Genomic DNA, 22,757 nt, shown 5'->3' with positions numbered 1-22,757 from the left:
AAAGCAAGGTGGGGAGCGTGTGTGGAAAATTGCCTTTTTAGCAAGAGCATACATCAATAATATGTTTTCCTTGTTATCGCCAAAATAAAACCAGAACTGCCAAATTTTCATTTCTTTGTTAGAATGTAGGTAGAAGGAGATGGAAAATGGGGGGTGGTGAAAGGTCAAAATTCGCTTTTCGATGAGCCACTGACCTAGGTTGTGAGAATTTATGTTTGTAAGATAAAGGCTGGTTTTTTTATAAAAACTCTACTTTTTGGTAATTGAAATAGAGAGTCATTGGCCTAATGGGGAAGGAAGAAAGGAAGAGAAAGCCGACAAATCAAATTTATATGTTATTGTAACTATAAGTATATTTATGGAATGGTTGTGACACCTGTTGTACCGGTTTCCTATGAGTCCTAATGATTTACTCGAAACAGAAAGTCATTGGCCTAGCTTAGAGGTTAGGGAAACAAAATAATTATTATTATGAAAATTAAAAAAAATAGAAATATTTCTTGAAAATGTCATGATTGAGAATATGTCACAAATCTAAACCAGCGTCAGGTAGAGAGTAACTCATTTTTGTTCTCAAATGTTTGTTATTATGAAAGTCAATGGCTTTCCAGTGGCTTCAATTGTATGTGTTAAGCCTACTGCGAGCAAGAGTGCCACTAAATATCTGAACCTGATATAAATAGAGCGGCTTTGGCCTAGATGAGGATATTGGTGAAAATAAATATTTTCTTGAACATTGATATAGGCAAGGGTAGTGCAGCAGTTTATATGTAGTCGAAATCGTTTATAACGACAGATTGGTTGTAACGACTGTATACAAAGTCCCGCGAAATGTTTTTCCCTTTATCTGATATCGTTTATAATGACATATCGCTTATAGCGACCATTTTCGAAGGTCCCTTGATTTAAAATTAATTAAAAATTAATATTCTCAAATTTTTACGGAATTTAATTAAGGGGACCCCCCCATTCTCGGGTTCAAAAATGGTTTTGATTTATTTCGAAAATACACTAATTCAAGAATGTCTCTAAAGAATTTCAAGTGGAAATATCAAGATCTCTTGAAGATATAGCCGATTTATTGTGTCAGCATCTAGTGACGGCTAAAGGACTTCTCAAACTTTAAACGCGTTTTCTCTTCTGCGAATGGCGGGCACGATAACTCAAAAACTAATAACCCAATCGATTCCAAATTTTTACATGTTTCTCTGTGAGTATATAGCTATCGTATGAACTAGGATAAAGCCAATCGGGGAAGATCTTCCTTATTTTTTTACTTGGTTTTGGTCAAAAATCGGCGATTTTCCAAAAATATTTTGTCAAGAGACCCCCATTCTCGGTGTCAAAAATTATTTTGATTTAATTCGAATCTACTCTAATTCTAGAATGTCTCTACAAAATTTCAAGTGAAAATCTCAAGAACTCTTACAGATATAGCCGATTTATTGTGTTAGCATCAAGTGACGGCTAAAGGGCTTCTCAAACTTTAAACGCGTTTTTCTCAAAACGAATGGCGGGCACGATAACTCAAAAACTAATAATCCAATCGGTTTCAAATTTTGACACGTTTCTCTGGGAGTGTGTAGCTCTCGTATGAACTAGGATAAAGCTAATCGGTGAAGATCTTCCTTATTTTTTAACTTAGTTTGTGGTAAAAAATAGGCGATTTTCCATAAAAATTTTTTCAAAGTTCCGCCATTTTGTTAATTGTTGTGCGAAGTCAATAATCCTAGTTCATACGAGAGCCAGACATGTCCTCTTTCTAAAACAATTGGAATTTTCGGATTCCGATGTTCCAGTGAGGAGTTATCATGCCCGCCATCGAAAATATGGACTTTTCTTTGAACCAAAAAAAAACAACAACAACAAATTTTGGTAACTTATTTTTCTTCCTCTTTAAATCTTCAAATATATATGTGCCAAGTTACAAACCTTAACAAGCATTGGTATTCATTTACCAGCCCATTTAAAATCTTAAAAATAAAAAATTTTTGTAAATTATTTTTCTTCTCTTAAATCTTCAATTATATATGTGCAAAGTTACAAACCTTAACAAGCATTGGTATTCATTTACCAGCCCATTGAAAATCTTGAAAAATTAAAATCGAGAATGGGGGGGGGTTCCCTTAAATCTCAAATTAACATTGAAAAAATCTTAACAATTTATTATAAATTATAAAATATTATTGTGTGCGCTGTATAAAATAGCAAAATTTAATTAAAAAAAAAAAACATTTCAGTGCCCCAAAATTTTTTATAAAAATTCAGCCCAAATTTACTTGTTTTGTCCATGATCTCATTGTTCTAAAATTAATAATTTATTTTAAATATATTATTATAATAAAATAACCCATTTTTTTATATCATCACATAAAATGCATTCCGCTGTCCAAGATATTTTTCACATCTCATTTTTTTCAAAAAATAGACATTTTTCACATATCATTTTTTTCAAAAAAAAATTTTTTTTCAACAAATTTTCTCACAATTCTTCACCAATTCTCTACCACTTGAACCAAATCTACCCACATATTTTACAATTATGTATGGAGGTTAACAGTTCGGTATTTTTTTCTCACATCAAATTATTTTACAATGATCCACATTTTTGTGTGTTTGGTTTGAAATAAATTTTTGAAACCACCACACATAAAAATGTCATGGGAAAACCCGTTAACCATCACCATCATTATCATTGTTTGTCAAGAACCTCGAACTGTCACTACCGCTACTTTGAGGAAAATTGTGTTTTATGGCTTCCTTTAATTTGAATAATGTGGGTGATTTCCAAAACACTTTGTATTGTATTTTCTTGAGAAAATTAAATTTGAGGAAAATATTTCGAATATCATTTTAAATTGGAAGGGTATGTCAAAATATATTTTTTTAAAATTAATTGATGTTGTTATAAATTAAAAAAAAATAAATTCCAAAATTCAGTTGTATTTAAAATATTTTTTAACCAAAAAAGCAATGGATTTTTTTCATGGAAAAATATTTTTTTTTTTCATTAAAAAATCGAAAACCTCTTTGAGATAAAATTTTTTTTTGAAAAATATTTAGCTTGATAATTAAAAACAAAAATATTTCTTAAGAACAAGTCGCCTATATTTAAATAGGTAAGGTATAATTGATAAATATATTGAAAGGAGTACATATTTCGGTTGTATTTGTTTGTGGGGTCCCTTTTTCCCAGTAAGGATTTCCCATATCCTTTCAGTATTACAAATTTTGATAATTTACCTCAATTTACCTAATTTATCGATTCAATAATTATACAATTTGAAATGTCTTCAAAATGTTACACTATCTCCCCCAACACACCCTTCCTCGCTATGGCATAATTTGGGTGTGGGGGTGTAATCACAAATACCATTATAATGAATGAAATAAAACAATAACAGTAATATAATTAAATATATATACACATATTATGCATATTGAGACATTACAACATACTTACATATCTATGTATGGAATTTCATATATCACGGCCAGGTATGAAGTAATAATATATCGCGACTATATGTATGTATGTGTGTGTGTGCGCGTGCGTTTGATAATGATAACTGCATTATCATTTACCATGTTTTATTATTATTGTAATTTTTATTGTTATTATTATGATGATGTTGCTGATGTTGTCTATAGGGCCTAGCTGTCTGTCCGCCAAGCCCCTGTCTGTCGCTTACATTATTATTATTATGAAATTTGTTAATTTCTGATAACACAGAAGAAGAACAACAGCAGCACCATCATTTGAAGGCAAGAAAGAACCCATCATTCATCTGGAATTGGAGTGAGTGTGTGTGTGTGTGTGTGTGTGAGAATATCATATCTTTCATCTTGTTTATGATGTGATGAATTTTTATTTGTTTCCACCTTCTTACCACCTCTATGGTGTTTTTTGTTATTATTATTTTTTTTTAATATTACTTTTTTTATTTGATAAATGTTCCGACATTGCGTTAATGTATGGCTCGTTTTGGGATCTCCACCAAAAATAAAAAATACACCAACTAGGTGTACAAGGTTAAGTATCCATCAACAGCCTACTGGTTTTTTATTTTCTTTTTTTTTACTTTGGAGGGGTAATTTTATTTGCTTGTTATAATTTTATGAGGCTGCAGCTAGCAAGCCCACCTTTAAGTGCAATATTATGGGGGCAAGGTTAGCAAGCAAACAAACAAACAATGAAGATGATGATCTGTAAAAATTGTAAAAATTCTAAGAATGTTCGTTCTTTGTTTGGTAATACTGTTCTGACATTACATAAAATTATTTCACTTGGTTTTTTATTATTTGTGTAAAAAAAATGTTGAGTGTTTATTGGAACAATAAATTTAGTGTTTTTTTCTTTATTTCTCAAGTTTTTGATATGGTTCGCTGCGACCATAAGATATAAAAAAATTCTTATTCTCTAGTGTGTGTGTTCTAGTGTGCAACAGTAAATGAGTGATAAGGTTAATGGCATAGAGCCCCCATTAAGGTAACGGTTTTTTTCTGTTGTTGTACTTTGACTGACAGCCCCAGTGATGGGCTGCAACCTGTATGAAATACAAATCGAAATTCTTGATGAACTACATACATATTTTTAAACAGAAGCAAAAACAAAAAAACTGAAAATTTCCAGGGCTTAGTTCTTTCCCTCCACATCCGGAATGTAATTTTATGTTGATGGATTGTTTTTTTTAATTTTTTTTCGTTGAAAAAATAATTTCAAGTGGTATGTAAATGACAGTTCTATTTACTCCTTTCAGTCTCTATCCTTTGATGAAAACAATATGCGGTTGGAAATCAAATTGATGTTCAATTAAATAGAATGATGTATGTATTGGAAATTTTCCAGAACTTTAAAGAACTTCATGTGGATGGGAAATATTTAAAATTTCAAAAGATTTTTTCAAAGTGACAATTAACAGCTGTTCTGAATTTTATATCGCCGCTACAAAATAATGGTAAACATGTATCTGTTCCCATTTACATAAAATCGGACGAAACGGTATATGATAGCTATATCTAAATCTAAACCGATTCCGACAAGACTTTGCATAAATCAATCTCGACCTAAGTCAGTACTCTGTGCAAAATGTTGTCTCAGTCGAACCAATATTGGGAGTTTGGTGCACCATTTACATAAAATCGGACGAAACTTTATATGGGAGCTATATCTAAATCTAAACCAATTCCGACAAAACTTCGCATGCATCATCCTGGACCTAATTCTGTTCTCTGTGCAAAATTTTGTGTCAATAGGACCAACATTGGCAGTATGGTGTTCCATTTACATAAAATCGGACGAAACTATAAATGGGAGCTATATCTGATCCAGATTTCAACAAAACTTGGCATATATCAATATACACCTAATTCAGTACTCTGTGCAAAATTTTGCCTCAACAGGATCAATATTGGCAGTATGGTGCTCCATTTATACAAAATCGGACGAAACTATATATAGGAGCCAGGGACGTACGCAGAGGGGTGGCCCGGGGGCCGCTGCTGATAGGAGCTATATCCAAATCTGAACCGATTTTCTCCAATTTCAATAGGGTTAGTCCTTGGGCCAAATAAGTGACATGTGCCAAATTACATCCAAATCGGATAATAAATGCTACCTGTACTTTGTTCACAAAAATACATGGACGGACAGACAGACGGGAATGCATAATCCGCTTTGAAAGCGATTCTATGTATATTCTCGAATGGAACCTTGGATCTATCTCGATTCCTTTTTTCTGCACATATGCACAACGACATAATACCCTGTACCACAGTGTGGTGAAGGGTATAAAAACAGGAGCTGCTGGCTGCATCAAAAAACACGTATTTCAGAATTGTGTCAAGGATAGTAAATTTTAATGAGGGGGAGGGGGCTATTGGATAGTTATTGATAAATAAATAATGCGTTCATTTTTTGATCGGACCTTATTTTTATCAGACCCTATTCAAGATCATCAAAATCCCAAAAATTGTGAGAATCGATATATATGCTCTAAACAAAAATTTGGTCAATCAAGATTTTTTTTTTTTTTTTTTTTTTGGGAAAAATCTTCTCCTGCTGAGATTGTGATAGTTTTTGCTTGCGAGATTTTCTACCCTTTGAGAATCAAAAATATAGTTTGAAATTTGGGCCGTGTTTTTAATTGGGAGCTACACATAATTTTTGACCGAAAAAAAGTTTTAAAAATGTCACCTCCTTTCTCTGCAGATCTTTGCTCTATTAGCCCTTTTTGGGCCTTTTTCTCTTGGGTCAGGAATTTTCTATCCTGCAAATATATATCAATCATCAAGCCTAAATATTTTTTTTATTAATTCATAATCTGCATAAAATAAATACTAATATTTTTTTTTTAAACTTCTTCTTCTCATTACAGAAAACCCCCAAATTGCGGCCACATTTCTAAAGCCATACGATAATTTGGATAGCAACATTCTGTCAACCTCAAAAGGCCTTTAAATGCCAGGCACAACGTTCAACATATTTGCAATGAAATTATGAAAATAAAACAACAACAAAAACTATTTGCATTTTTTTCTTGTAACGAATATTGACAATTAAACAAAAAAATAAGAAGAAGAAGCATACAACGAAAGACAGTCAACGAATACGTGGAGAAAACATAACCACAAACCAAAAACAAAAAGCTCCACCCTACAACAACAGTAACAGCTACCCTGAAGATTCCCCATTAAAAATGGATTTCTTCACACCCACAAAATGCATAGCACGGCTACTGGTGGTGCTAATGACACTACTGGTTATGCCCTTGAGAACGGTGATGACGACCACCTCAGCATTACCGGTAACCTCAAAACCCATCGAAAGTACGGCAGAAAATTTAGCATGGCAGGCATGGTTGATGTTGCCACCGGAACAAAAGCAATTAATAAAATCACGTAAAGTTACGCCAAAATCAATATTTACCCTACCGCTGCGAGTGGAATGTCCCGAGGGTCATCAACAGATTGATAACAAGTGTATACCGACAGTGACGGGTTCGAATGCCGTGTTGATACATCCAAATGTTTTGGGTTTGGTATTGGGTGATGCACCCACAGCCGATGTTGAATATGATTATGAAGATGAACCCATAATGGGTGATGGTAATGATTATAATCCGCCATTGTATTTGACGGCGGGAACTGATGGTAAATCGAATACGGAAACAATTTTGGAACTGAAACCCCCCAGCCAAGATGAACCACTGAAATTTAATATTTTTCAACATAAATTTCCCACAGATGATTATCCCATGGAGGATTATTCCGGAATATCGAATGAGGGTTCGGCCCAGGCACCCGTTAGTCCTCCGGAAGTAAAGTTGGAACAAGAAGGAGAACAAAATAAATTGGTGGTAAATGTAACCGGTAATAAGGATCTGGTTGGAGAGGCCAGTAATGTATCGAAGACCCATAGCCTGAATCATATAACCGAATCGAATGATTTCAATTTGGAAAATTTGGAAGCTATTTCGGTACCAGCCACCGCCCAGGGTCAGGATCAAAAGCCCCATACCATTTCTTTGTTCAACGAAGATTCGGCCATACATTTGGTGACCACCGCTATGGATACTGAGGAGGAAAGGGAAGAAGAGAAAAATGTAAAAGGAGGAGAAGAAGGGGAGGGTAATGCCAAGCCTCAAAATTTGGAAACCTTGCTGCAAACCGAATCCCTAATGCCAATGCTAAATCACACCACAGCCTCTACCCTGGTCCAATTGGAAAGTTTGCCATTGATTGTCACAAATACCAGCGAGCTTGAGGAATTGGATAATAGCCCCTCCCTGCAAATTGAAAATGTGGAAGAAATTACCACAATTTTACCAGACCCTATGGATAGTCGTAGCACCTTGGCTGATACCATGGAAGAGCAAAAACAAAAGACGGAATTTATACGCAGCGTAACCATGAATCCTTTGTATGATGAAGATAACAACAGAGAAGAAGAAGAGGATCAGGATGTTGATATGACAACAACAACCTTGACATCGTCAAAGGCTAATGAGGATTCCGCCTTGGAAACCACAACAATGGACTCGTCATCAACAATACAATTGGATGATACCACCATTATTGAGGGTAATTTTGAAATTACAACAATGCCACCACAAGAACAAGAGACGGAGTCATTGCCATCCTCGTCAACAACAACCGAAACAACATCCGCAACACCCATGTCCTCCTCCTCCACAACCAGCTCCTCCTTTATCTCCTCCACTTTGCCATCAGAAAATGCCCAACAATTGTTGGAACCTTCAGATCAGGATTTTGAAGAATTACAAAAAGATCAACAACAACAACAGCGCGATATAATGCAGAAATCGAAAGTAGAACCGGTTGAGGTGTTGGCCACAAGAACAACAACAGCTAGGCCTGCAGTAACCACCACCACAACGACAACAACATCTGGAGCCATGCCAAAGCAACCGGAGACGATGACAACAACAACGGCGGATGAATTAATAACAACAACCACTAGCGGAGAACCAGTGACACCGTTACTTACCGTTCATAATAATGGCAATGATAATATTGACAACACTAACAGCAACAACAACAATGTCAATAAAAACAACAAAAACACCAACATCGAAGATAATAATGACCGGTTTTACTATCAACACTTTGCTGCCAAACAAGATCTTGAAAGTGCTGCACTTAAATCAGATGTTGCCAAGGAAACAATAACAACAACTACGCCTACCAGCACCACCACCAGCACAACAACAGCAACATCTGTACCACCAACAACAACAACGGAGGAGGTAAAATCATCAACAAGTGAAATTGATCTGGCCGAAGAATTGCGTTTAATTAATGAATTGGTGAAGGGCAAACGTCCAGCCATAACCTTAACCGCAGCTGAGGCGACAACATTGAAAACTACAACAACAACAACGACCACTGCAACAACAACATCACAAAACGATGACGTTGATAATGAAATTCATACATCACCAAAGCCCAGCACAGCTTCAGCATCCGTAACACCAGTCACAGTTTCAGTTCCATCATCAGCAGCATCACCATTACCGTCACCAAGTGAAAGTTCTGCCAGTTCCATAAAATATCGGTTGGAAACAACAAAAATATGGTCGAAAATCATGCCATTGATAAAAACCACAACAACAACAACAACGGAAAAATCCCCAGAGGTTAGCGGAAATTTGAAAACAAGTGAATCCACAACAACAAATGGTAATGATGAGGAGTCTTCCTCCACCATGTCCTCTATTTCCTCCAGTACCTCCGATACCCAAACAGAATCAACAACACCAAATGCTGCTAGGCTAGTTGTAAGCAATCGTAGTCATAGAAATAGTAAAATTATACGCATAAATGGTTTAAATAGTTTAGATTTCAAGCAGGGTAAGAAAACAACAGCAACAACAACTGAAGATATTTCCCCAACAACAGAAGAATTCTCCACAACAACAACAACAGAAGCATCAGCCTCCTCTTCTCCCAAACCTTTAGATGAGGAGGAGGAGACTGATGCTGGTGAGGAGAATGATGATAATGCCTATGGTCCATTTTGGTGGTTACCCATATCCTGGCGTTTAGATGGCTCTGCTTCTAGTAAAGACTCAGAAGCCAGCTCTACAACAAGTACCACAATCAAACCAGATTCAGAAACATCTATCCAACAACAACAAGAAGATATGCCTTTACTATTACGATTTTGGTCAACATATCATGCACCGAAATCAAGTTAAAGAACCAGAGGAAAAAATTGAAAATATTTTTTCTACTCCCTTTTTTACAAGGAAGCCATAGTTCAAATTTTTTATTTTATTATTATTAATTTTTTTGTTTATATATATATATAGTGTTTTTTGTAGTTAAATTTTGCTCAAAGTAAAACGTAACTTACAAAATGTCCATTAAGCCCCGTGCACCCCCCATACAAGAAAAGAATTCCCACAAAAGTATTAGTAAAGAAGAAAATTAAAAAATCTCTTAGGCTAAGCTCAAGAATTTTGTGGTTTTTATGGCTCATCAGCCAAAAACTAGAGGTGTGGAAGGAAAATCAAATGAGAAGCATGCAGGTTTAAAAGAAGCTTTCTAAAAAAGCTTATGGAGTAGTTTTTTTCTCAAATGACTCAAATTTTGTTGTTCGCGAGAAAAAAATACAGCATCTATGACGTTAACGTAAATTGTAACGTACTTTTTACTATAGATTGCTGGAGAGAAACTGTAGAAAGACAGTTAGGAAGAAAGAGAAGGAAATAATAAGAAAGGCAATCCGTTTTTATAAAATTTCTTGAAAGCAAAAAAAAAGTGAAGTGTAGAAGAGAGTTTTGGAATATTATTGCAAAAAAAAAAAACTAATATACGTCAAAAGATCCTTCATGTAAATAAATATTGTAAAAAAATATAAAACATAAAAAAATTGAACAGCTTTAAATATGTAAGCTTTTATCATATAGGGTCTTTTTGAAGAACATTTCACATTTAACAGAGAAAATTAACTTTAAAGCTTTAATGACCTTAACAAATTAATAAAATGAAGAAGTCATCGCTAAAGCTTTTATATAAGCTCTAGGAGTTAATAGATCAATGTCAAACTACAACCCTTAAGATTTATTAATTATATTGCAACTATATTACAAGTAGACAGAATAAGTCATCTTAAAAGCTTTAATGGAAGCTCAAGGAGTATACTGATCAAAATCAATCTAAAATCTTTCTGGATTTCTTAATTGAATATTCCTTAATATTAAATAGTGTTTTTTACAAACAGCAGCCTAAAAGCTCAAAGAACCTAAAAGCTCAAAGAGTATATTAACGAAAACAGAAATACGCCCCAATAAGGATATCAACCTAATAGAGATTTTTTTTGAGTAGTCTTTACAAAAAGCAGACACATCTTTTAAAGCTTTTAGGAAAGCTCAAGGAAATTTGTTTCAGACCAAAATCTAATAGCTGAAATATATAATAATGAATATACTACTTAATGTAAATGAGAATAATTTTGTATAAATGTCACAAGGGGTTAAATTTTTTTAAAAAAGGAAACCAACAAAAATTAAATTCTTTCTCAATAAATAGATGATTTTTATAAGAAAATAACCTGAACAGAAAAGCTCTTCAAAATTGTACTGGTTTATTGCAAAGTTAATTAAATATGATGTGGTAAATAGTTCGATTTTATAAAAATCTCAAATATATTTTCCAAAAAGCTTCTCTACAAATTCAATACCAGATAGACAGGAAGCTTTTTTTATAAAATCGAGTTGACACTTTCATTAAAAATGTTTTCACTTTTATAAAAGCTCAAGGTGATTAAATCTACAAAAAGCTTTCATAGTAAAGTTCTACTACATAAGGTTAAGGCGAAAGTTGGTAAAACAAATTAAAATCTCTCAATTGATGACTACTTAGAAGGAATATTTAAAGCTCAGAGAAAAGCTTGATGTTAAAATTTGTTACCTTAAATGTATATAGCCTAGTAAATATTCATCAATTATAAGGAATATAAGAAATAGTATTTCCCACAGTCGCTCAAAGTTTTTGAAGTTGGTTTTAAAACAAATGATCAAAGCAATTATATCTTAAACGGATTTGAAATTATGTAGTTAATTTAGAAAAAGCTTCTTGTTTTAAAAAGATCCGTTGAAAAAAATAATTTGAAGCATGGCCATGATAAAGCTATTGGAACCGTTTTTATTACAAATGATCAAAGCTATTATATTTTTAACTGGACTTAAAGCTCAGCAGAGAGTATATGAAAAGCTTTTTCTGTGTAAAATGGATATAATACTTTGGAGAATAACCGAAATATAATTAATTTCATTCGAAAATAAGTTGTCCAGAGCTTTCATTTAATTTTTTTTTAATAATGTTTTTCCACATAAAAAATGTAGTTGGAAGCTTGAAGGAACAGTTACTTTATGTTCATATTAAAAAAGCTTTACAAAAAATCATCTTACCTTGGTTAAAAGTTTTGTAGGTCAAGGCTTGTAGAATCTGTAAAAGAAAGCAAACAAAAAATTGGTTAGTAAATTAAAAGATAATTGCTAATTTCAAAGCTTTAAATTAACCGTAAAGTTTAAAAAGTTAGTTTTTCAGAAAATATTTAGTGAACAATTTATATAAATTTTAATAATTTGTAAAAAGCTTTCTTTGATTACGTTTCTTCAACGCTTATGTGTGTCATCAAAAGCTCGTTAAGAATAAAGTCGATATTAACCCAAAGCTTTTAATATCAATATAATATTTGGATTTTTGGCAATATAATCGGAAATTCTAAAAAAATTACTATTGTGAACATTGAGACGCCCAGTACATCATTATGATGTTTTGATCAGTTAAGCTCCCATGAAATACATAATTATTTCTAAATTTGATTCATGAGCCTTCTATTCTACCAGTTTGAAAATTTAGCTCTTGACTTTCTACACTCTGAACAAGTTATGCCAAAACAGTATTATTTTGGTGTACAATTTTAGGAAACCAAATTCAACAAATTTTTCATTGACCCAAAATCCGACATTTTTTATAATTTTTTTAATAAATCCACTTTCTCCCCTTTTTTTTTGACAATAGTCACACCAAAACAGTATTATTATTTTTTTATCAAACACAACAACAAATTTTTATATAACCCTCCACAATATTCCAGAACTCTCATTGGAACACATTTGTCAAAAAAGAAACGACTTACACCACTTATTTGTTTGAAATTTTTCCAGAATTAAAAATCTCTAACAAATAAGTTTTACCTTGAGGTTGGTATAAGTCAAAAAACGTATTATTTCCTTGAAGAGATCAACAACAACAACAAAAAGTCAGCTGAGAATTTCAGAAAAATTCCATAAAACGATAACGTTTACAAAAAAAATTAAATGAAATCCAAAACGTTTATCTTAAAACATTTTAAGGAAGGATTTTTGTTCTAACCTGCCAGAAAAAAAAAACAAAAACAAAGCCATTAATATCAACACATACATATAAACACACATCATTCAATTCATTAAATTGAGTTTCATCAAGAACATGTCAAGTGGAAATTTCTCTCTCCGACTCTATGTGTGTGTGTTTATGTTTATTTTCATTCCCACCAAAAATTCAAAACAAACAAAAAAAAAAAAATCAACATCAAAAAATTATTCCAAGAATTAAAAGCCACAAATCATTTGCGCAGGAAGTTTAAGAGCTTAAAACGCAACAAAATACATTTAAATAAATACACTTTTTTTAAGTACTTGTTGTTATTACGTTTTTTGTATTTTTTTTTTTAATTTTAATTTGTAAAATATCTTTAAGTTGTTGTTGTTTTCAAATTTTTGTTTCTTTTGATAAAAAACGCCGAAAAACATAAATTTTTGAAATGCGTCTTACCATGATGTATGGAAACCAACCAGTAGCAATATTCAAGTGTGATTTAATACAATAATTAATTAATATAAAAAAGTAATAAACTATATATATTTTATAATTATTTTTTTGCTTTGTGTATGTATAAAATAATATTATTATGTCCTTAATTATATATAGCGAGATTAATTCATTAGAGGGGAGGTCAACTGCTACTATTTCTTTGGAGCTGGTTGATTATCCTCTGGTGAAATTAGTTTTTTTCTTTTTAATTAATAATAAAAAAATACATCCAAATATTATAGTATAGGTATTTATGTATGTATATGTATTATAGTTTTATATATATTTTTTTGTAGTTTTGTAAGTTCTCTATTTTAACCTAAAATAATTTGTATATTTCATATTAGTGTATAGATAAACTGTGTAATCTTTTTTCCAAACTTGTCCAATAACTGTTCTATATCTTCCTTCCTTCTAGAAAATAAGAATTAAAAAAGTATAAAAAATAAAATTATGATTAAGGGGTTATTTTATAATTAAAAATTAAACTATTTAAAAATTTTTAAAAAACATGTTTATCATTTTTTATTTTTTTACCCCAAAAATCGAATTTGAAAAAAAAACAGAATCTCCTTTTATCCCTTTTCGATTTGGTCCATTGGTTTTATACAACTTGCGTGGCAATTATTTATTAACAATAACAAAAAAGTAATGAATAAAAAAATAACATTAATGAGGATTGACTTGGAAAAAATAAATAAAAACAAGGGCTGGAAAGATTGGGGCCACAAATGCTTCAGTGGGAAGGCAGTTCTTTTTCAAGGAATTTTAAAATTGCAATATTAGTCACATAGAATTTTTTACAGAAATTAAAATCAACATATAAAATATTATATAAAATATTGTATCACAACTTTTAGGTTTTTTTTTTCAAATTGGAACATAAAAAATTCTGGGAGACCTATTTTTATATCCTGCAAAATTTTTACTTGATTTTAAGGCATTTCCCTTCCTGACTGATACATTCTGCAGATGGCAATATCAAAAAAAAAAATGTTTAGAAATATTCTGAAACATTTCATAATAAATTCACAATGGTATTCCTTGGAGGATACATTTTTTAAATTATAAAAAAAATGCCCCAGAGATGACCTATGACCCTTCCCAGCCCTTTATTATTATTATTTTTCAAAATCAGTCCTCCAATATAATTTCCCTACTCACAATTTCAAAAAATAAAAAAGATATTGTAAATAGTATTCCCTCACTCTTTTTACACATTCAAATAATAATTAGTATTCTTTTACCCATACACACAAAAAATTACAATTATTTTTCTTATCCACCCAGCTCTCCCTTCCTTCCCTTTACAAATCAATTTCTTTTTATACACATCTATATATTTTTTGTAGCAATTTTTATTAAATTAATAAAAAATGCATTTATATGTTTTTGTTGTATTTACCACCCATACAAATATATTTTTAAATAATGTCTTGTATATAATCTTTGCATAATATGTTTTATATATATTTTATAAGTCATTTATTAAACTACAAACCCCTTTCCCCATAATCCAATTTTCCTTGAGAATAATTTGTGTGATTTAATTCTCTATGTATTTATTATTATTAATATTACTTCTTTAAAATTTTTATATTATGTTTTCTTAATATAAATTAATATTAAAAAATCATTGTAAAATATATATTTAAACAAAAAAACTCAGTAAATAAAACAAATAATATACCATATATTAAATTAATTATAAAAAAAAACTCCCCCATTTTTTTAACGAAACGAAAAACGAAATGCAAACCAATAAACGAAACATTAATGTTTTACGAAAAAAATTAAAAATTGTTGGTGTTTTATTTTTTAATATTTTTTGGGAGAAAATATTTAGGAATGGATGGTGTGGATTTTTTTAAAGAAATATTTATCCATAGGCGTGAATATTTAAAAATATATGTTTTTAAAGGGTTAAAGGCATGGATTTTAAAAAAAAATATATTTTTTAAAGGGCTATCCATAGGCGTGGATTTTTTAAAACTATTTTTCAAGGCCGGGATTTGTATACCCTACACAACTATGTTGTCAGGGTATTATAGCTTTGTGCAGCCCCAAGATATTGTAACGCCGCGAAATATTGGTCCTAGACATATCTTTAAGTATACCGATCATCATATCTCGACTAGCTGAGTCGATCTAGACATGTGTGTCCCTCCGTCCATCCGTGTGTCCATTATAATTTGTAAACACGATACAGGCCACAATTATGGACCCATCTTCACGAAATTTTGCATGTAGGATGGGTTCTTGCCAATGAAGACCCCAAATGATTTTGGTAAAGATGGGATAACATTTAGGGGATGAAATGGACCAAATACTTAATTTTTGTCGGTTTTTCTAGTCGCTCTAAAGGCCGCAGTTATGGTTCGAACATCGCGAAATTTTCAATGGAGAAGGGGATCGGGCCAAAGAATGAGCAAGCCTCTTTTGATAAAGATCGGTAAATATTTAGCGTGTCAAAAGGACCCTGACTTTTGTGTGAAAAATTACAAAATTTGTATTCTATAGCGTATATATTTACCCCTGAAGGACGTAGACCCGAGAACTTTACAATGTGTCTAAGAAGAGTAGTTGACCTTTAAATTGATACCAATTATGTTGTCGTATGTATTCGGATGTGGGAGTTACACTTACCTATGTGCTTACCTATTCAGATATTATTTAGTAACCCATTGCCACACTAGAGGCTTTGAAATGTTCCATGAGGTTCCAGTTATAGTCAAGGACAACGCCCATAATTTTCGGTAATGATCAGAAAATAATTTTGGAATGAAGTGGATCGAAAACTTATTTTGGTTTGTGTTTTTTTTTCGAGTCGATCTATATGCCACAATTATGAGCCGAACATCACAACACAACCCACGGTGAAAGGAATATGGACAAGTAATTAGAGAGACTATAATGCATATATGTAATATTCGGAAAATATATCAGTGTAAGGAGGAGGTGCTGTTGACCTCTTATCGGGCTGGAGGGTGCAACTATCACAAAATAGTTCCCACGGTGAGAATAAAAATGCGCAGAAAATTAGAGTTCCGTGGTAGTTGTGTAGGGTGTCGTATGGTCGGCCCCGTCTGACTATGCTGCTCCGCTCACCGGGATTTTTTAAGATATATTTTTAAGGGCTATCCAACTGCGTGGATTTTTTTAAGATATATTTTCAAGGGCTATCCATAGACGTGAACATTAAAAAAAAATTAAGGGCGATCCTTGAATTTAAAAAATAGGCTTGATTTAAAAAAAAATTCACGGAGATATGCTAGGATTTAAAAAAAACATTTTCCCAGGTTTATATTAAGGCGTGGATTGTTATACCCTTCACCACACTGTGGTACAGGATATTATGTAACAGGCAAACAGGTAACGAATGAAATGAAATTTAGCATAGGTTCCAGATAACATACATATTCAAGTTTGTTCAATTTCATGTCAATGTTCTTTCGAAAAGGAGGAGTCTGTTAGGAGACATATGTAGAATATACCCAAAGTGGTGAAGGGTGTCATATAGTCGGCCCAGTCCGACTTTACTACTTTTCTTACTGGTTAAAACTATTCTTAAGGGGTATCTTAACACTTTCAGTGTCAAAAAAAATTTTGTCGGAATAAAATTCACAAATTTGGTATTTAAAATCATATAAAGGCACAGAGTTTAGAAAATATAGCAATGTTCATTTTAACCCTCGTCCAGTTTCGTCTGTCTTTCAGGAAAAAACAAAAAACATCAATAGTAACGATACATAGGATAACCGAAAAATCGCTAAGAAAGAGAGTATTTTTAACTGTCGAATATATTCGACAAGAACACTGAAAGGGTCGTGGATTTTTAAAATGTTTTTTTTTTAATAATTGTCTAAAGGCGTAAAATGTGTTAAGTATCGTATCTATCCAAAATATAATAAAGAAAATGCCTGTGTAATTACTACATCCCCAATTGATAATTTTATTTGAATTATTTTATTTTGGGATTAAATTGTCGGAAACGTACGCACACTCCTTAAATGTATACCTGCCGATTTATTCACATGATATGAAATTTTCTTGTAGGAATAAAGCAATTACCTGAGTTTTGTTTCTTAAACAAATTATTTTAACACCCCGTAATAACTCAATGAACACAGTGAGTTTATATAAATGCAAAAAAATATAATTTCTGTAAATATCAGAGGACACTCAATATGGAATTAGAATCCCATTATAGTCGACGTTTGTTCAACCTAATATCCTTCCACTCCTTTTAGTACCTCCCCTACAAACGGAATATCCAAAGTCATCCAAAATTGGTATACTTTTACCAGAGCTAGATCAATTCTGAAAAAGGGATCAATCGGTCTACCCTTCTGCTATCTAAAATAGACAGAATTAGTACATGCTACGGATGATATGTCATAGACTGAGGGTAAATATCTCTCGGCATTTTTACTTCTTGTAATTAAAAAAATTCTCTTGGCTTTGACCCACTGTTATGCGTGCGTATCCTTAATAGGTAAATGCGACATGTGCCTCTACCCGGAAGCCTTTTCAACTGGAAATACATGAATTGTTTCTTTATAACGTGTAGATGTCTATATTTATTTCCTCTAATGCCATTAACGAAAAACAAAAAAATAGCAACAAAGGTAATAACACCACAATTATCTATAACAGAACAGCACTTAGCCAAATATTCCACATATATGCCTCCGAGTAAGGCGAATATATCTAAAATGTGTGCGGATAGGCAGGGTATGTAATTTGGCGATAAATGCTAGCATAAAATATGGGAGTGAGGCAGTTCGGTTTCTTGTTGAGCTGTTAAATTCTACACATTTATACTTAATTTTCCCAGGAAAAAGGAAATTGAGTCGCTTGTTAGAAGGTATATAGTTGTAACATTTATGTGGATGCCTGATGATAAGATATGTGACATTAAACGACAATCAATGTGTGAGGGTGGGTGTGAGTGCGTGTGTATGTGTGTGAATTGGTAATAAAGATTATTTGGTATCCGAGTGTGAGTGTATGGACATTGTTAGAATTCTTTTTGTGGCACATTCGTGACATTTTGCGGAAATCTCAGATGGGAGTTGAATGTGCCTCTAACGGCTTTAATGCTCATTTGCCAAAATATTTAAGCTCTGACATAACACATAAAATCTTTGGGAAGATTAAAGTCGTGAAAGTTATAAGGTATTTCTATGAACTTCGAAATGTTGTAGAAACTTGGAGAATATTTACGTATTTGTTAATTAGAAGAAACATTTGTAGAATAAACTCATGAAAAGGAAGTAATTTAAGGTACTTTTTGTTATTATAATTAATTAGGAGTAGGTAGAGTTAATATGTTGTGCTGATATAGAAAAAATATTCATGTTTAATAAACTTATCATTAGCTAGTATTTAAGGTATCCCTAAAAGTATGCTTCAAAGTGAATGATAACTTAGTAAAAGTTGTAACTTGGAAAGTTTTACCAAACACAATGTCATGAAGCCTACTTTAGGGAAGTTCTATTAAAATTAACGGAAGCTTTCGTCTATTTTAATAGAATGGATTTCCACTGTTTTTTAAGGATGTATACGTAATATGCAGTTAGGGTTATTAACCCAGGTAACACCAGAAACACTTTAAAATCGAAGGTAGAGTGTATATTAAATTTTTCATTCACTTTGAAACGCATATAAAAATACATATATGTATATTCTTGATCGGAATAAAATTCGATTTAACCATGTCCAACTGTCTGTTGAAGTCACAATCAGAATGGCCCCCATATAATAATACCCTCGAAATAATCTCTATAATTTGGTATTTTGGGTTCTTATCGGATAGAATATCGTCCTACTAAAAGTGATCATTATCGGTTCATTTTTTAGGGTAGCACCCTTACTACGCCCCAATATTCGGTATTTAGAAGCTTTTAAGCATGTTTTTATACAGCTGTAATTTGTGTTCTCACTGGATAGAAGCACCTCCTACTAAAAATTATTATTATTGATCCACCATATAACTTTACATCCCAAATGTCGGTATTTTGTAGAGTTTGGGCAAGTGTTTCAATTAAATTGAACGCAATTTTATATTTTAGATTCTCACTGAGTTGTAAACAATCAATATTGGCTCCATTTTTTGGTAGGCCCCTATAATATTGGCGCAGGGGACGACAGATAACAAGCAACAGCTCTGATTGGCTTTATCTTGGTACCTCTTTCATCTCATTTGTGGGAACTGACTTCCCCGCTTTGTCACCTGGGGTAAATAGTGAGCGGATATTTGCGGCGAGTTCAGTCATAAGAACTAAAAAAAGGGTTGAGGCATTGGGTTAGTTACTCACACTCGAAAAACCTCTCCTGATATGAAAAAGCAACGACAAAAGAAACCAAATCGCCCCAATTTTGACGATCCCCGCTAACGTATAAAGGATCACGATCTGCGAATCTGCACTTGGAATGTGCGCACGTCCTGCAGAACAGGCGCAGTGTTCGCTTTGGCGGATGTACTCAAGAAGTACAAAGCCGATATTATTGCCTTACAGGAAATGCGATGGAAAGGGACTGGCGTAAGGAAATCAGATGATTACGCCATGTATTATAGCTGTCATGAAACGAGACGTGAATTTGGTCCTCAGATTCACTCCAGTCGATGAGCGAATTGCTATAATCGGTATAAAAGCGAAGTTCTTCTACATCAGTCACATTTGCGCCCATGCTCCGACCGAAGATAAAGATGAACAGACCAAAGACATATTTTATATAAAATTCTGCTAGGAGATTTTAATGCAAAAATCGGAAGGGAAAATATCTTTGGCCCCACCGTCGGAAAATTCAGCCTCTATCAAAAAACATCACATAACGGCATAAGGCTGTTTGACTTTGCAGCAGCAAAAACATGGTAGTTAGGAGCATCAGATTCAAGTATCTCGATATACACAAGGTCACTTGGATTTCTTGATCTTGACGAAAGCACCCCTTGTCCTAATAATAGAGATGCAGAAGGAAACATACAGCGTAGTGAGAATCTGGAAGGAGCATTTTGAAAAAACTTCTGGTATCAAATAGTAGTGGCGAAGAGGATACCCCAGAACCAATAGATGACGGTATAGAGTGTATACCACCTAGCCAAGATGAAGTCAGAATAGCAGTCAATCGGCTGAAGAATAATAAAACAGCAGGTGCCGATGGGTTACCAGCCGAACTATTCAAAACCAGTGGTCAGATGCTGGTCAGGAGCATGCACCAACTGATTAGTATAATTTGGCTAGAAGAATGCATGCGCAATTATTGGAACCTCAGTATCCTGTGTCCCGTGCACTAAAAAGGAGACAAGACGATATCTACTAACAACAGAGGAATTAGTCTTCTTCCCATCACATATAAAGTGCTAACCAGTGTGCTGTGTGGACGACTGAAGCCAATGGTCAAGGACATTATTGGACCATGCCAATGTGGCTTCAGACCTGGCAAATTCACCATTGACCAGATTTTCACTCTGCGCCAAATCGTGGAAAAGACCCAAGAAAAACACATCGACATTCCACCTATTCGTCGACTACAAAGCCGCATTCGACAGCCCTATCCGTTAAGAGGTATTTAAAGCCATGTCTGCGTTCGGCATTCCTGCAAAATAAATACGGCTATACAAGATAAATTTAAGTGGCACAAGGTCAGCAGTTAAAGTCGGAAAGGGCCTATCAGAGACCTTCAATACCGAACGAGTTGACAGTTTGTCGTGCGATCTTTTTAACATCCTTCTGGAAAAGGTCATACGAGACGCAAAGGTGAACAGAAATGGCACTCTGTACACCAAACAACACATGGTACTCGTCTACGCCGATAATATCGATATACTGGGTCGAACATTGCGAGCGTCTACAGCCCCGTTTGAACAAATTGAGAAGGAGTCTACCAAAGTGTGTCTGGCCGTAAATGGCGAGAAGACTAAGCTGATGGTATCAACGCGCAAAACGTCCAGTAAATTCGGACCAACTGTGGAACTTGAGAACTACAGCTTCGAGGTAGTTAAAGACTTTATATACCTTGGTATCGCCATAAATAAAACTATCAAAAAACATCGGTTCTGAAATTCGGAGAAGGATAGTGTTGGCCAACAGATGCTACTATGGTCTATATTAGCAGTTTAGAAACAAGGCCACCTCCCGCCAAACCAAGCTCACACTCTGCAAGACGGTGATATTACATGTGCTGTTATATGGATCTGAAGCATGTGTACTTACGCAATCAGATGAGGAAGCTCTTGTAGTGTTTGAGAACAAAAGTTCTCCGAAAGATCTATGAACCAATCTGCGTCGATGGTGAATATCGCCGTCGAATGACATGGACGTAGCCAGACGGATCGAGCTGCAGTTTGCTAGGCCATTTGTGAGAATGGATGAAGATGAAGCTAGCCAAATGATGGTTCACGCAGAAGGGGAAGGCCACGAATCCGATGGAAAGATCAAGTAGAAGACAACATCTCGGAAAATGGTATTTCAAATTCGATGAGATGCGCACAAGACTGACGCGCCTAGAAATCTTTTTTAAGCTCGACTTATGTAATAAGCCAGCTAAGTAAGTAAGTAAGTGAGTAAGCATGTTTAGATGAAATTTTAAAAATTTTGACCTCTTCCAACATTACACAGGCATGGTTCAAATATTGGATAGTGCAAATTTTACTTCAAATCGAATAGCCCGTTCGCTTCATATAAAATTATTTCCAGCTACATTTTTACCATTTTGTGTGGGAGGTACCAGGGTTTCATCTTCCACCTTGTTTGAAAGAAATATTTAGATCTGCATATTTGGCATCAAATCGGACATTCCATACAATTTCTCTTGGATTTACAAATTTTCAAAATGTTGACTCTTGGTGGTGAATGTACTAGAAGAAGTTGACCGTCCCATCCCCCAGCGATATACATTCACGATTAAAGTATTTAATTTGTACAATGTTTGGTTTTAATCGGAACCTGTGTTCTCGTCTATACTAATAAAATAGTAAAGTGATTGCCTGATTGACTGACTGACTGATTTAACGATTCATCAACGCCCAGACGAAACGCCTGAAACTAGAATTTTGAAATTTTAGGTGAGGCTCACTCTTGGTCCAAAGGTGACGGATAAGGCTGGGTTTTTGGAAATTCGTACTGGAACGGTGCGAAAAGTACTAAATGTGATACCATTTGTATTTGGCGAACCGGTGGAGCTAGAACTCTGAAATTTTGATTGAAGGTCGCTGATGGAGTGTAGATGTATCAAAGGGCTTTATGGAAATTCGAACTATAAGTATCCGAAAAGATTGAGCTAAAAACTTGAAATTTGGAATGCAAATTAAAGTTTAGAAGTAGGGTCGATATGAGGAGAGTTTGTAAAGCGTGTACTCATGTGTA

General features: G+C 33.6%; 1 protein-coding gene across 1 annotated transcript; it reads left to right on the top strand.

Moving 5' to 3' along the window:
* Nucleotides 1-6,765: 6,765 nt before the first annotated feature.
* On the top strand, nucleotides 6,766-9,719 carry LOC133323936 (protein folded gastrulation). The gene is made up of 2 exons (XM_061532838.1): nucleotides 6,766-8,564; nucleotides 8,769-9,719. The coding sequence occupies exons 1-2, from the start codon at nucleotides 6,783-6,785 to the stop codon at nucleotides 9,717-9,719; spliced, it is 2,733 nt and encodes a 910-aa protein (XP_061388822.1). The 5' UTR covers nucleotides 6,766-6,782.
* The last annotated feature ends 13,038 nt before the right edge of the window (nucleotides 9,720-22,757 follow it).

This window comes from Musca vetustissima, unplaced genomic scaffold (assembly GCF_032173495.1).
Source record: "Musca vetustissima isolate MV318-11 ecotype Yass unplaced genomic scaffold, APGP_CSIRO_Mvet_v1 utg8617, whole genome shotgun sequence".
Lineage (NCBI taxonomy): Eukaryota > Metazoa > Arthropoda > Insecta > Diptera > Muscidae > Musca > Musca vetustissima.
This window is presented reverse-complemented; position numbering and strand designations above follow the sequence as displayed.